Below are 13,614 nucleotides of genomic sequence, written 5' to 3'. Positions count from 1 at the left end.
ATAGCAAACTAGCTATTGCACCCGCCCCCTGCTGCTTTCAATCACCAGAAGAGGACCTGATAGAAAAATTCAGGTCCCCCTCTGCTGATTGACAGCAGCAGTGGGCGGGTGCATTAGCTAGTTTGCAAAGTGCAATAGCCAATAGGAATCTAGCTATGCAATCGTATGCCTTTTTTTTCTTTTCTGACTGACGGTCAGGCCGCGGCTCCCGATGTCAGAAAATAAAAAATAAAAACGATCGCAGGGAAAGGTTAAATCTGCTCGATTGAGCAGATTTAAACCTTTCCGGTAAAAAGTGTTTCTCTCCCGGCCAGGATGTGTACTCACCGGCCCAAGCAGGGAAAGTTAGCCCGGGTCTGTTTTTGAGCTACAGGACTTATACAATATTGAAACCTATTCCATCAGTCTTAGAGTATAAAATAGCACATTATTTAGCCAGTAACTGTAAACAATTCCTTTTTTTTCTAAATAAATGAAGACCTTTTGAAAAGACAGGCAGCATAAGTTGACATCAGCCTATCTTTATTGAGCTTCTGATATGGATTTAGTGAATTCACACATATTGATTTTCCGGGTAACTAAGGGAAGGGGGAGGAGTCCAGTGACGTCACGGACATTGCCGTCACCAGACTCCTCCCCCCTTCCCTTCGTTAGCCGACAGCCACTTGGGGAAGGGGGGAGGAGTCCGGTGACGTCACGGACATCGATCTCCGAGGGAAGACCCGGAAGCCGGCGGAGAGGTGAGTATGGATCAAAAGAACTTTGATCAATCAAAATAATTTTGATCGATCAAAAAAATTAACGATTAATCGAGGGATTAATCGTTAATTTCCGCATCCCTAAATAATTTTAATAACCGTTTAGCCCAAATTTTTCAGTTAATCGGATTTTTAAAAAAAATACCATCATTTATTTAACATAAAGTACACAAATGGAGTGTTACAAATATAAATTTTACTTCAGAATAAAACTGCATGCACAATTTTTTGCAATCGAATCACGATGGAATGCACAGCATTGCAGTACCACGCATTCCGGTGTGGATGATCGCACTGCGGACAAGAGGTGCCAGTGAAATGAACCTCCTGCACCAAAATGTCAGGCCAAAACTAACATTTTACTTTCAATTATTGTATGTATTAGACATTTTAATTAGTTTCATGGTTTTAAAATTTGAATCGGAAAAACTCCATGCCAAATTTTATAAAATTACCAAACCTTTGTTTAAAGTAACAACAAAATTGGACAAAAAAATACAAATGTATTTAAAAGCCCGTCATCAGCTTAAAGTTAGCCATGAATATTGGCCGAGAATTATTGCTCTCACTTGCATGCAGCGATACCCGACGTGTAGCACAGTCACCGTTTACGTATGCAGGTTCACCTGACTTATGTTTCCGTTGGTATGCACATGTTCGCGATGGACTTAAAAAAATGTTTTTGTATTTTTACCTTTATTTTATTTTTTAAACTTTTTTTCCCCCGTCATTGCTATCAAATGGGGATGCTTACTAGCCCCCTATATAATAGCACATTGGAGGTGACATGTTCTCTTTACGGTGAAATTAGGGGTCTATTAGACCCCTAGTGTCACCTTCCACTTCAAAAAAGCTATTCAAGCGCACATTATTCTTGAATAGCTTCAGCCAGGGGATGACCGCTGCCTGTTGATATACTCGAGTATAAGCCGAGATTTTCAGCCCATTTTTTTGGGTGAAAAGTGCCCCCCTCGGCTTATACTCGAGTCAGCGCCAGCGCGTCTTCTTACTTACCTCGCCGAGCGTCGCGTCACTGCTGCTCCGGTGTGCGGCGCTCCGAGCGGGGTCATCTTATGTATTAAATGATCTGTATGTAGCCCTGTACTATGGATCATTTAACCCATTCATGTTAGCAGAGGATCATTGTAAATGTATTGTTGCAGGCACTCTATATGTACATGTACTATATACTACATATAGAGTGCACTGAACAATAGATTTACAATTATCCTCTGCTAATATGAATGGGTTAAATGATCCGTAGTACATGATATGTAGCCCTGCACCCCCTTTTCCACTTACAGAGCTAGGTTATTTTTCTTTTAAATAAATATTAATGTAATTTTATTGGTATCTATCTACCAGTAGCTGCCTCATTTCCCACCCTCGGCTTATATTCGGGTCAATACTTTTTCCCAGTTTTTTGGGGTAAAAGTAGGTACCTTGGTTTATACTCGGGACGGCTTATACTCGAGTATATATACGGTACTAGGCTATTTTAGTGAGTCCAGATTGGCCTTCTCCTTCCTGGTACGCTGATGTAGTTGCAGGTACCCCATAGCGATTGCCAGATGGTCCAGACCTCTTATCTCAAAGACCTATCTTCTATCCTCTCTTACAATAGCAGGCTTTAACAGCTTGGTTGTTGAGTGCCAGGTTCTGAATGATAAGGGGTCTGTCAGATGCAGTCAATGTTTTATCTAATAAATCTGTGCTCCTACCCCTAAAAAACAAATATCCCACACAAAATATTTAAGCCGCAAGTAAACCTAATCACTATCAAATATCCCTAAAACACACTGCGCTTACTTTGCATATGTATCTACACAGAAAAAATATATAAATACATAAACAAGTGACCAGAAATAAAATGCCCCTTATTTCCACAAATCTTCTATAATATAGTTCCTCACAAAACACTGATAACATTAAAAAGACATATATCCCAAATACCCGATTACATAAACTAGTGATCAAACAACAAAAAGTGTCCACTTCACAAATCTTCAATGCAATTAGGTGTCTCACATCTGTTTATGCCATAAACAGTTTCAATTAACTTCACATAAAATCCAAAGGACACACGGTGCTTATAGTGCCACAAATACGGTTCTGATCTTTGTGCAATATTGTGTGCAAAATTTCCACTCACAAGAGACAATGGACCATGTTTTTATAATGGTCAAAAGTGCTCCAAGATCCCCTCAATGAGTGTCTTAGCCCACGATTACGCTCTCTCCTTCACCGGTAATTTAGCACTCGGCAAAAAAGCAAACATCGCATTGTATAAAATCCTTAGGTAAACTTTATTAAAACCGTCTTAAAAACTTACATAGATCTGTATGTCATTAGAGACATTTCAAGAGCCTTGGCTCTTGCCATCACCCCACCCTTTCTTGGCTCACTGATCCCCAGCTTGCCTGTGCTTCCTTGACACTGCTTTTTTCATTGCTGCTGGCAACACTTCTAAGCGCTTTCCACGAATTGGGGAGCATGTGACCTGTTACCCTGTGGCAGTGTTTGGGCCTAGCAGCCAAATGTTGAGCCCAAGCACTGTCACTTGGCCAAGGATGTGTTAATTTCTCATTTTAGCGTTGGAAGCAATAGTAAAAGAGTGCAAGGGATCGCAGATGAGGTGAGTGTAAAGGGGATGAGGGCCCTTTACACAGACACTGTCACTTTTTCTTGCGTGGGCAAGGTGACCATGTCTTTTTAACTAACAATTCTTTCTAAAATCGCTATCTTTACCACTTACCATAGTCATATTATAAACATTTGCATAAAGCACATATTGTTACACTTAAACTTGATTACAAAAATAGACATAAGTAGGGATGCACCGATACCGTTTTTTTCGGTATCGAATACAAGTACTGATATTTTTTTTTTTGGTACTTACCGATACCGGAAGTCCCATTAAGTAAGCCAGGCTGCGTGTAATGACTCGCCACCTGGCTTCCTGATTAGCAGGGAAGCCGTCTCCATGCTTCCTCGTCACCAGGTGATGAGAAAGTATAGTGCCGGCTTTCTGGCCAATTAGGAAGCCGGGTGCCGTGTAATGACGGGCCACCCAACTTCCTGATTATACGTGAAGCCGGCTCCATGCTCTCTCGTCACCTGGTGAGGAGGGAGCATGAAGCTGGCTTTCTGGCTAATCAGAAAGCTGGGGGAGTGTAATAACTCGCTGTCCGGCTTTCTGATTGGCCAGCTTACCGACCAATCATGAAACCGGGCAGCGAGTCATTACATGCTGCCCGGCTTCCTGATTGGCCGGGAAGCTGGGTCCATACTCCCTCGTCACAAGTGGGAGTGTGTATCCTTATTCGTCTTACAGTGAGAGACAAGTGTTATGGGGAGGTGCGAAAAAGTATTCACCTAAAAGATATACAGGAAAAAGTATAGCATGTAAGAGGAAGTGAAAGCAGAAAAAAAAGGTTTATATGAAATAAGGAAGGGAAAGATTGGGTTAGGGGAAAGGGGAGAGTGAGTCCCAGGAATATGGAGGGGGTGGTGCTTTCAAAATAAATTGCTAGCTAGCAGTGGTCAAATTGTGATGTTTGGGGGTAGGATATTCAGAGTTGCCATTTAAGGAGTATCGGCTAGTATGACTTGTCAGTTTCTCTTTAATCATTATTCTGGTAAGCCTGTTTTTGACAGCCCCTAAGCCTAAATTGGCTTAAGCTTTGGCGATTGTCAATTTGGCAGCATATTTAATAAACATTTTATCACAAGTATTTTTGACTAGATGGACCTCTTTTTAATATAATTTAGATATCTTCTATTTTTTCAATTTACTGTTGCTCTCTGGCATAATTTGTTTTAGACATGAAAGTGATGAGCGTGATCGAAATCCTTCAGAAGAGGAGGATGAAGAAAAGCCAGGAAAAAGGGTGATGGGACCAAGGAAAAAGTTTTACTGGGATGACACACTTAGGTAATGTCTTTTGGTGATGATCGTACTCCAAGCTTCATTAATTTTACGCTATACAGCAGCATTGATGTTAAGACCACCCATTCAAAGCTCAGGTCATTCAGAAGTCGGCGAGATTGAGTCATAGTTGGAATAAAATCCAGGAGTGTAGTGGAATACAGGGCTAGATTTTGAAGCAGGTTAGTAATGTTAATAACTGACATAAAAAAATAATATTTTTTAACTAAATAAAGCTGCACTTTAGACTTAAAGGAGAACTATGGGGTTAGGGATTTTCCCCATAGTTCTCCCTTAGGGTAACGGGAGGACACAAACTAGCGTCCTCCCGTCACCCTAAGCTCAGTATACCGCGAGCTGCAGCTCGCGGTATACTGAGACGCTGCAGCTGAAGCGGATCCCGACAATTATGTCTGGATCCGCCCAGCTGCGTGAGTGACAGCTGGCTCTGCCTATCTAGAGGCAGAGCCAGCTGTACCCACCCCGTCCATTCCGCCAGTCGGCACTGGAGGATCTGAGCGGGGAGGGGGGAATCCAGTCCCTCCCCTGTCATGACAGAGAGCCGTGACAGGATCGAGACGTGAGCGAACGCCGGTATGTGTTCGACAGTCTCATTGTTACAGGTAGGCTCGAACTATGAGGATGAGTGAAAAGCACTCACCTCATAGTTCTCCTTTAAGCTGAACAGTGAGAAATTATGTGAAAAATATATATATTTTTGTATTATTTCTCTCGGGCCACCTTTTAGTATGGCTTCTATTTGTATATCTTCATTTAATGTTAAGAAAGGGACTTAATACTCCTGAAAAACGTAGAATGATCTATCTGAGCTATGTAGACAAATAACTCGGATAAGGCTTTTGCATGAAACCCACTTTCAGATAAAAAAGGCCCCTTCCCTTCAGGATCATCATTACCCTACGGTCTATCATAGTTATTCTCCTGATAAAAGATCGAGGGGGTTTAGTATTCTCATTTCAAATAAGATACTGTGGAGTGTGAGGGATGTACATGTGGGGGGGCACTTATTGATGATTAAAAAGCACATGTAGTGGTGATTTCAAAGCAAGGGAAGAATCCTATGGTCTGTTCAAGTTGCAGAGCCATGTCTCTCAATGTGGATACTAAGATATATGCAAAGATTATAGTTATGAGTCTGCTCCCATATATTAGTGATCTAATCCATTTAGATCAAGTGGGTTTTGTTCCCACTCGCGATGCCCGAGATAACGCCATTAGGGCATTTAATCTTGTCCACTCGACCTAGTGGGGAGCCCCTCCTTTATCCTCTCAACAGATGCGGAGGAGGCCTTCGACAGGGTCATTTGGACATTTATACGTTTAACATGTGAATTTATAGGTCTGGGACCTCAAATGATGTCCTGGATAATATTACTGTACTCGACCCCCTCTGCTTGTTTGCATGTGAATGGAATTCTGTTGTCGTCTTTTTCAATAACAAATGGCATTAGACAAGGTTGTCCACTATCCCTTTTAATTTTTATACTCTCTGTGGAATGTTTTTTACGCACAATTCGAGCCAATCCTGATATTAGGATCCGATAGGAAATTAGGTATAGGTATACTGATAGGTAATTATCACCATAAAGTAGCAGCATATCCAGATGATTTACTTTTTTTTTTTTTGTCTTCACCAGAAATCTGTTCCAAATCTTTTAGCTGAATTTCAGTTATACAGGGAACTGTCAAATTTTCAAATCAATTGTCAGAAATCAGAGGCATTAGATATCACTCTTTCTCACAAACTTTTCAAAGTCCTAGGGCACAATTTCTGCTTTAATGGTCTTCCACTTCGATTAGAGACATAAATAGCAGTTATGTATTCACAATAGACCTGTGCAACTGCACACATTTTCATGAATTGTAATATTTTTCAAAATTAAAAATGGCCGCCCACCTTTGTGACATTTGTAACCCATATTGTATTTGTTTATCCAAAATTGACTGCGCTAGGAAGGTGAATTAAATTAAAGTACCAGCTGCAACAATGTGTATCAGTGTGATCAGATGTGAACTAGTATGTTGCGCTTGGTTGAAATCTCTTACATGCGATTTTGTTTCAATATTTCAGGTCATAGTATGACTTTATACAGCAATTACATCTGTAGCTGTAATAGTTCCTGAGAAACAAATCCTTGAATATGGAGCTGAATATAATCGCCTAAAACAAGATGGCTGCCAGGCAATGTGACCTATGACCTTTATATTGCATCAGATTAGTCATAGCACAGGTCTCTACCATTGGGCCAAGTTGTATGAGTTTGAGTAACAGTGCGCTTATTATAGGCTTTGGAAAAATAGGCCATGACAATAATAACACTGTCTAATAATCATTGGCGTGCAGCGGCCATTTTGATTTTGGGATCTGACCTATTTCTACAACCATGGTAAAAGAGGTTGCCCTGGACAGATGTGCAAAGTTTTGAATTATTCTGATATATGGTTTCAGAGATTGTTGTTTGCAGAATGTTGCACAATCCAAAATGGCGGCCAAACCATGTGACCAATAGAGCTATTATGAACACATGTGGCAACAGCGCAAAGCATATCCTCACATAGCAATTTGTACATTTGTAGCTTTAGCGGTTCTGGCAAACAGGCTTCTGAATAGTTCACAAAAATTGTCGCAAAAACCAAGATGGCTGCCACATCATGTGACCTATGACCTTTTATATTGTAATAAGCTTTGCGGAGCACAGGGCTGTACCATTCTGCAAAGTTTCATTAGTTTTTGAGTAATAGTGCACTTATTACAGGCATTTGAAAAAAGCGGCGGAATAAAAAAAATATAATAATAAATATAGCTGCAAGCAGCAATAAAGGTGGCCAAGCAGTAGAGTCGGTTATAGCAAATGAGAAGACATTGTAGTTAGAGAGAGAAAACTAGCAGGACATGATTTCATGAAATATTAAAAAAAATTCAAAATGGCCGCTGACCTTTGGAACACATTTTGACTTGTAATAAACGTATATGGCTGTAGACATCAGCATATCCTCACATTGCAATTTGTATATCTGTAGCCTTAGCGGTAATGAAAAAACAATGTTTGAAAATAGTCAGGAAAAAATTTGCTTAAACCAAGATGGCCGCCAGAGCATGTGACCTATGACCTTTATATTGCCAAAGATTAAACACAACACAGTTCTCTACTATTGTGCCAAATCTGATGAGTTTTTAGATAACGGTGTGGTAATAATTAGCATCTGAAAAAAAGAGCATCAAAATAATAGGAAAATGTGTCGAATTTGACACCAGGCAATATGGCCGCCAAACCATGTGGTCAATTGACTTGTAATGATCAGTTGTGAGTGCAGATCACGGTATAACTATACATAGCAATTTGTACACCTGTACCTGTAATAGTTCCTGAGAAACATGTTTGAATATGTAGCTGAATATCGTCACCTAAAACAAGATGGCTGCCAGGCAATGTGACCTATGACCTTTATGATGCAAAAGATTAGGCATAGCACAGAGCTCTACCATTGGGCCAAGTTGCATCAGTTTGTTAGTAACAGTGTGCTTATTACAGGCTTTTGAACAATAGGCCATAATAATAACACTATCTAAATACCATTGGCTTGCAGCAGCCATATTGATTTTGGGATCGGGCCAGTTTCTACAACCGTGGTAGAAGAGGTCGCACTGGACATATGTGCAAAGATTTGAATAATTCTGATATATGGTTTCAGAGTTTAACCACTTCAAGACCAGGTGTTTAGACCCCCTTCCTGGCCAGGCCATTTTTCAGTGTTCAGCGCTGCGATACTTTGACTGACGTTTATTCCGTCATGCAACGCTGTACTGAAATGAATTTTATACCATTTTTTGGGGACAGATAGGGCGTTATTTCGGTGGTATTTAATCACCACTGGGGTTTTTATTTTTTATTATAATTAGGAAAAATTACAGAAAATTTTGAAAAAAAAAATTTTTTTTTACATTATGTTAGGAAACATTTATTATTATCCAGTTTTTTGGTAAAATATAAAAGATCAGGTCACGCCGCGTAAATAGACACCAAACATGTCAAGCTTTAAAATTGCGCGCACCCGCGAAATTGCAGAAAACTACCATACCCAACATTGGCCATAGGCGACACTTTAAAAGCTTTTACCGCTCATCAGTTTAGTGTTATCAGTGATTGATGGCACTAGACTTATTGCTCTCACTCCAACGTTTGCGGCGATATGTAACATGTGCGGCGTAATGGGCGCAATCGTCTTTTTTGCACATATGCGCCCCCGACGCATGTTTGCATGGGTGTATGTATGGGTGGGAACTTACATTTAAAAAAAATAAAAAAATTTCCACTAAACTTTATTGCTATCACATACGGGGGCTAATTAAACTCCCCTATGTGATAGCAAAAGAGGTGACAGGTCCTCTTTATGGAGACATCAGGGGTCTCCAAGACCCCTAATGTCACCTAGGACCCCCCAAAAAAGCTGATGAAGCACAGATCTGCTCCATCAGCTTCTTTCCAGCTTCTGAGCGGAAACAGCACAGCGGAACCCGGGATCAGCGGGACAGCGGAGGGGGATGGGGCGACCGATCGGCACCCCATACACACGATCCGCCGGCTCTACAGCCGGCGGATCGCTTGTATGGTAACAGGCATCGCTGCCTGTTTTTAAATAGCGGCCATTTCCCGCTCACGAGCGGAGCGTGCGAGGGGGCGTGTCTGAGCGGATGTCTAAAGACGCCCGCTCAGATCTAGAGAGCTCCCGGCCGGCCGTTTTTTTTCCTACGGCCGGCCCGGAGGCAGTTAAGTTGTTTGCAGAATATTGCACAATCCAAAATGGCTGCCAAACCATGTGACCAATAGAGCTGTAATGAACCCATGTGGCAACAGTGCAAAGCATAAGATCACACAGCAATTTATACATCTGTAGCTTTAGCGGTTCTGGAGAAGCAGGTTTCTGAATATTTGCAAAAATTGTCACAAAAACCAAGATGGCTGCCACATCATGTGACCTATGACCTTTATATTGTAATAGGCTCTGCAGAGCACAGGGCTCTACCATTGTACAAAGTTTTATGAGTTTTTGACTAACAGTGCACTTATTACAGGCATTTGAAAAAAGCGGCGGAATAAAAGGAATTATAATAATAAATATAACTGCAAGCAGTAGAGTCGGTTATAGCACATGAGAAGACATTGTAGTTAGACATTAGGCATTTGAAAAAGTGGCGTAGTAATAATAAAAATAATAATCTTAACAGATACAAGAGGTGTCCTTGCAACTTCGTTGCTTGGCCACCTAATACAAATAATAATAATCTTAACAGAAACAATAGGTGTCCTTGCAACTTTGTTGCTTGGCCACCTAATAATAATCTGAACAGATACAATAGGTGTCCTTGCAACTTCGTTGCTTGGTTACCTAATAATCCGAACAATATCAATAGGTGTCCTTGCAACTTCGTTGCTTGGCCACCTAATGAAAAATATAACAATAATTAAAATAATAATCTTATCAATAACAATAGGTGTCCTTGCAACTTTGTTGCTTGGCCACCTATTAAAAAAAAAAATAATAATTTTAACAATAACAATAGGTGTTCTTACAACTTCGTTGCTTGGCCACCTAAAAATATAACTGCAAACAGCAATGGAGGTGGCCAAGCATTAGAGCCGGTTATAGTACATGAGAAGATATTGTAGTTAGAGAGATAAAAAGCAGGACATGATTTCATGAATTATATTTTAAAAAATTCAAAATGGCCACCGACTTTGGTGACATGTGGAAGCCATATTGTATTTGGTTCTGATTTTGAGATCATATCTTTTAACATACTTCATAGTGATAGAAATGCACGTTTATGCAATTTGCTGCAATGTTAAAAGTGATTGGCTTGTGGCGGCCATATTGATTTTGGGATTGGGCCTGGTTTTACAACCGTGGTAGAAGAGATCGCCCTGGACATATGTGCAAAGTTTTGAATTATTCTGATAAATGGTTTCAGAGTGTAAGTTGTTGCACTCTACTGTCTTGCTGAAAATGCTTCTACGGCCACAGTGGACACATCTATAGGCTGACTAGAACAACTATGGTACTTGATTCACAGGTATACCACTACTTCTGTGTGATTACCATGGTACAAAGCCAAAGGGGCACTGAACTATGGACATTCTGGTCCATTTCCAGATTCTCCCCTCTGATTTATTCCAAATCTGCATAAACTCTACAACCACCCAGATATGATCTGGTGGGCAAACAATTTCTTTTTTGGTGGGCTTAGCTCCGGATTCCTGAACGCCGCTACATTTACCTGCTCTTACCCAAAATGGGTAAAATCGGCAAACAAGGAGGTCGCCCTTGTTCCCCTGGATCATCAACAGTTCCCTGACATTTTCTGCACACAATGACAAGACTCCTCTGAGACCCGCTCTTCCAATATGGTGCTGAACCCAGACGGCCCGCCAGCTACATGCAGAGCTACAGATGCGCCTCCTACACTCCCGGATACGGGCCTGATGTCTACATGCATCCAACAGCTAACTACCAAGTCAGACCTAACCTCGCTCGCAGGAGATATCAAGAATGCCCTGAGCTCTGCGGTCCCTGAACTCAAACGGGACATTCATGATATAGGCCACAGGTTACACATGGTGGAACAGGCCGGTGTGGAGAGATATGTTGCCCTCCACTCTCTCTGCACCCACCAAAACTCTACAACTCGCTCCCTGGTTGACCTTATGCCGCCACATTGAGGCCACTCAAACATTCTCATCCGATGGGTCTTTGAATCGCTTATGCTGGACTCTATATTGTCAGCATTGATGGCAATATTTAATGATCTGCTGGATTGCCCACCTGTCGACTTTGTCAGAGCACATAGGACGCTGAGACCTCGCAACATACAAGATGACATACCTAGAGACATCATATGTTACTTACAGAGCTTCCCTCTCAAGGAAGAAATCCTGCAACGAGCTAGAACCAAAGCAGAAATCCTATATGCGGGTACAGAGGTAAAACTCTTCCAAGATCTGTCTAAGATCACTTTATAGCAACGTAGAGCTCTGCACCCGTTGGTGGATCTCCTCCGCGCCTATGGCATCACCTATGGATGGAAGTTCCCATTCTGCCTGTCTACTTTACACTACGGGCATACGGTCACCCTGCGCCTACCTGAAGAGGTAGAGGAATTCTGCAATCAACTCGGTATTTCTCCCATTCGGGTACCGGACTGGTACGATGATCTCCGGATGCGCGACAACCTGGAGAGGCCACGTCGCAGACGGGATCGCTCACCCTCAGAGGCCGATCTAGGCGGGATCCCCAGAGCAGACGCAAGAGACCAACGCCGTCGGAAGTCCCAGAAGGCCTTTGCGCACGATTATGCCCTGACTGACCTGGTGAATGACTTCAATGGAACCGGCCCACGCCACTAGAATGTTCCTGGGACCACACGGAACATAGACTTTTCTTCAGGTTTTTCCCTGCCTACACAGACTTTCCGTAATCCCCAACGCTAAGGACTGGACTGGACGGGTTCTACACCTAAGGACCCCGGACACCACAGGATTCTTCGGAAGATAATAAGCTTTTCCTCGTACTATTGGTTCATAGTGCGTTCAGGTTAACATGTCCCATTTCTTATGCTCCTATTATGGATATGATGTGTTGTTGCGGGTTCCCCCCGGACCGGCGGAGGCCTAGTCCCCTTACTTTGCAGTGGCCTCCGCGTGGAGAGCTGTCTGGGTACTGGTCTGGGTGTCCGTTGACTCTGGAGGGAACGGCAGCGTAATGTATAACACTGGAAATTCTATTGCCATTTACCTATTGTTATTTTGTATAGATTACATGTTATAAAATAACTTTTTGGGCACACACCTTAATGGTACCAGAGTTTGAGATGCATTGCGGTCATGGTATTAGGCCACAACCCTGGACTTTCCTTCCAGGTAAGGAGACTGTCTGTTCGTTTGTTGGTTTGTTTACCTGTTGGAGTAAATGCTCACCCCCCAATCAATCCCTGCCCTTTGTTTTTGGAACGCAGGATTTAAATTGTTTAGCATTTTTATAATTTCTCAGGATTCCGTGGGGCCCTTATCTGGAGTTGATCGTACCTGACTTGATCAACTGTTACGGCAGTGTCAAACCTGTTCCCCCAAGTGAGGCAATAGTGTATAGCCTTAGTTGCTGTGCTCACTCCCTGTTGCCCCCTAAAGTGACCCCTTTCCACTAGGGGCCTCCATTGAGACCTGTTTTTTGGTACTGCCATATCGACACTTATAACATCGCTACCAGTTGATAGTCTAGTCTACCTGTCCAGGGGGTCTTCTCTTTCTTCTTTTTCCTTTCTATATCCCCCTTTCCTTCTTCCTTGCCTTTTTCTTTTCTCTATCCTTTTATTATCTTCCCCTTCTTGACCTACCTGGTCTTGCTCTTCCTCTCCTTTCTTTAGTATCTTCCTCACGAGCAGGATGTCCTCACCAGGTGATCTGACAGTGCTGTCGCTGAACGCCAGAGGACTTAACTTACCTGAAAAAAGATTGATGGTACTGGGAGACATAAAGAAATCCAAAGCCTCAGTAGCCTTCATCCAAGAGACACACTTTCGCATGGGGACAATACCAAAGTTTTCAAACCATCATTATCCCTTGGTCTATCATGCAACCTCCTCATCCAGTAAGTCTAAAGGAGTGTCAATTTTGCTTCATAGATCGATGTCTTTTGATCTGTTGGCTTCCTTGTCGGATGACGAAGGTAGGTACCTTGAAAGGTATGCTTAATACCACCCCTGTAACCCTGACAACAGTATATATGCCAAACTCTCGTCACACCACATTCCTTACTAGCTTTACACCGCTGCTCTCAGACTTCACGGAAGGTATTATAATATTAGGGGGGGGGGGGGGATTTTAATGCTCCCCTAAACCCCATCCTGGACCC

At 42.1% G+C, this 13,614-nt stretch overlaps 1 protein-coding gene across 1 annotated transcript in view; it reads left to right on the top strand.

Annotated features, from left to right (window-relative positions):
* UBN2 (ubinuclein 2) overlaps nt 1-13,614 on the top strand; it is a 199,070-nt gene that overhangs the window by 113,869 nt on the left and 71,587 nt on the right. The window contains exon 10 of the mRNA XM_018571668.1: nt 4,582-4,692. Within this exon, the coding sequence (XP_018427170.1) occupies nt 4,582-4,692 (111 nt within the window). The remainder of the gene's footprint in view (nt 1-4,581; nt 4,693-13,614) is intronic.

The sequence above is a fragment of the Nanorana parkeri genome, unplaced genomic scaffold (genome assembly GCF_000935625.1).
Source record: "Nanorana parkeri isolate BGI_ZX_2015 unplaced genomic scaffold, ASM93562v1 scaffold1801, whole genome shotgun sequence".
In the NCBI taxonomy this organism is placed as follows: Eukaryota; Metazoa; Chordata; class Amphibia; order Anura; family Dicroglossidae; genus Nanorana; species Nanorana parkeri.
This window is presented reverse-complemented; position numbering and strand designations above follow the sequence as displayed.